General features: G+C 36.2%; 1 protein-coding gene across 1 annotated transcript in view; it reads right to left on the bottom strand.

The window, feature by feature from the left end:
* The window catches only part of LOC106876510 (vacuolar protein sorting-associated protein 11 homolog), a 65,428-nt gene that overhangs the window by 21,303 nt on the left and 43,013 nt on the right, over positions 1-1,112 (bottom strand). The window contains exon 22 of the mRNA XM_052975947.1: positions 606-697. Within this exon, the coding sequence (XP_052831907.1) occupies positions 606-697 (92 nt within the window). The remainder of the gene's footprint in view (positions 1-605; positions 698-1,112) is intronic.

Below are 1,112 nucleotides of genomic sequence, written 5' to 3'. Positions count from 1 at the left end.
CCCATGCCAATGTCGTCTCCTTCATTGGACATGAAACTCAGCTTGCGAAGACTTATTGGGGCAAGCGAAAGTGAAATCGGGATGGCACCTGTGCCCAGCGTCGCCTTTCTGGCACTTGTGCCCGTGGCATGTGTGCTGGTGGCACATAAAATACACCATTTTGAGCGTGGCCGTTGCCAGTACCGCCTGACTGGCCTTTGTGCAGGTGACACGTAAAAGCACCCACTACACTCTCGGAGTGGTTGGCGTTAGGAAGGGCATCCAGCTGTAGAAACTCTGCCAAATCAGATTGGAGCCTGGTGTAGCCATCCGGTTTCACCAGTCCTCAGTCAAATCGTCCAACCCATGCTAGCATGGAAAGCGGACGTTAAACGATGATGATGATGATGATAGTGTTGCAGTAAAATTTGAACTTCTGATTATGTGTCCAGTAATCAACCCTTCATACCTCACAGCCACTGTGTCTCATAAAACATCTTGCCCCCCTCAGTATTATCATCCCAAAAGCATATGTAGTCTGCTGTCAACAGGGAATCATGCTTCTGCACATTTCTCATGGTGTCAAATAAAAACACTTGTTAAAGCATGAAATCTCCAAAGGATATGAGAAAGAACTTCCATAAGGTAAGTTTTACAGTTGTCTTCTTTCATTGCAAAATACGACAAGGACTGAACCCAGAGATTTGGTTCTTGAATTCTGTAAAGAAAGAAAAAAATGAAAAAGAATGAAGATGTATTTATTGAATCTCTCTATTTCCCACTTTTTGATACAACAGTGGCTTTTTCAAACTGGTAAACACAGTGAAACACAGTGATACATTCCCAGATATACACACACATATATAAATATAACAGATATACATATATATATATAAAGAAATAATTTTATCAAACACAGGATAATACTGATAGTGTTGAATTTAACTTAACGTATATATAAAACAGATATACATACATATATATATATATATAGCAGATATACATACAAATAAATATATATACATATATATATATAACAGATATAAATACACACATATATATAATAGATATAACATATACATGCATATATATATATATATATATATATATATATATATATATATATATATATA

This window comes from Octopus bimaculoides, chromosome 23 (genome assembly GCF_001194135.2).
Source record: "Octopus bimaculoides isolate UCB-OBI-ISO-001 chromosome 23, ASM119413v2, whole genome shotgun sequence".
NCBI lineage: Eukaryota > Metazoa > Mollusca > Cephalopoda > Octopoda > Octopodidae > Octopus > Octopus bimaculoides.
The sequence above is the reverse complement of the archived record's forward strand: the minus strand, read 5'-3'. Positions and strand labels throughout refer to the sequence as shown.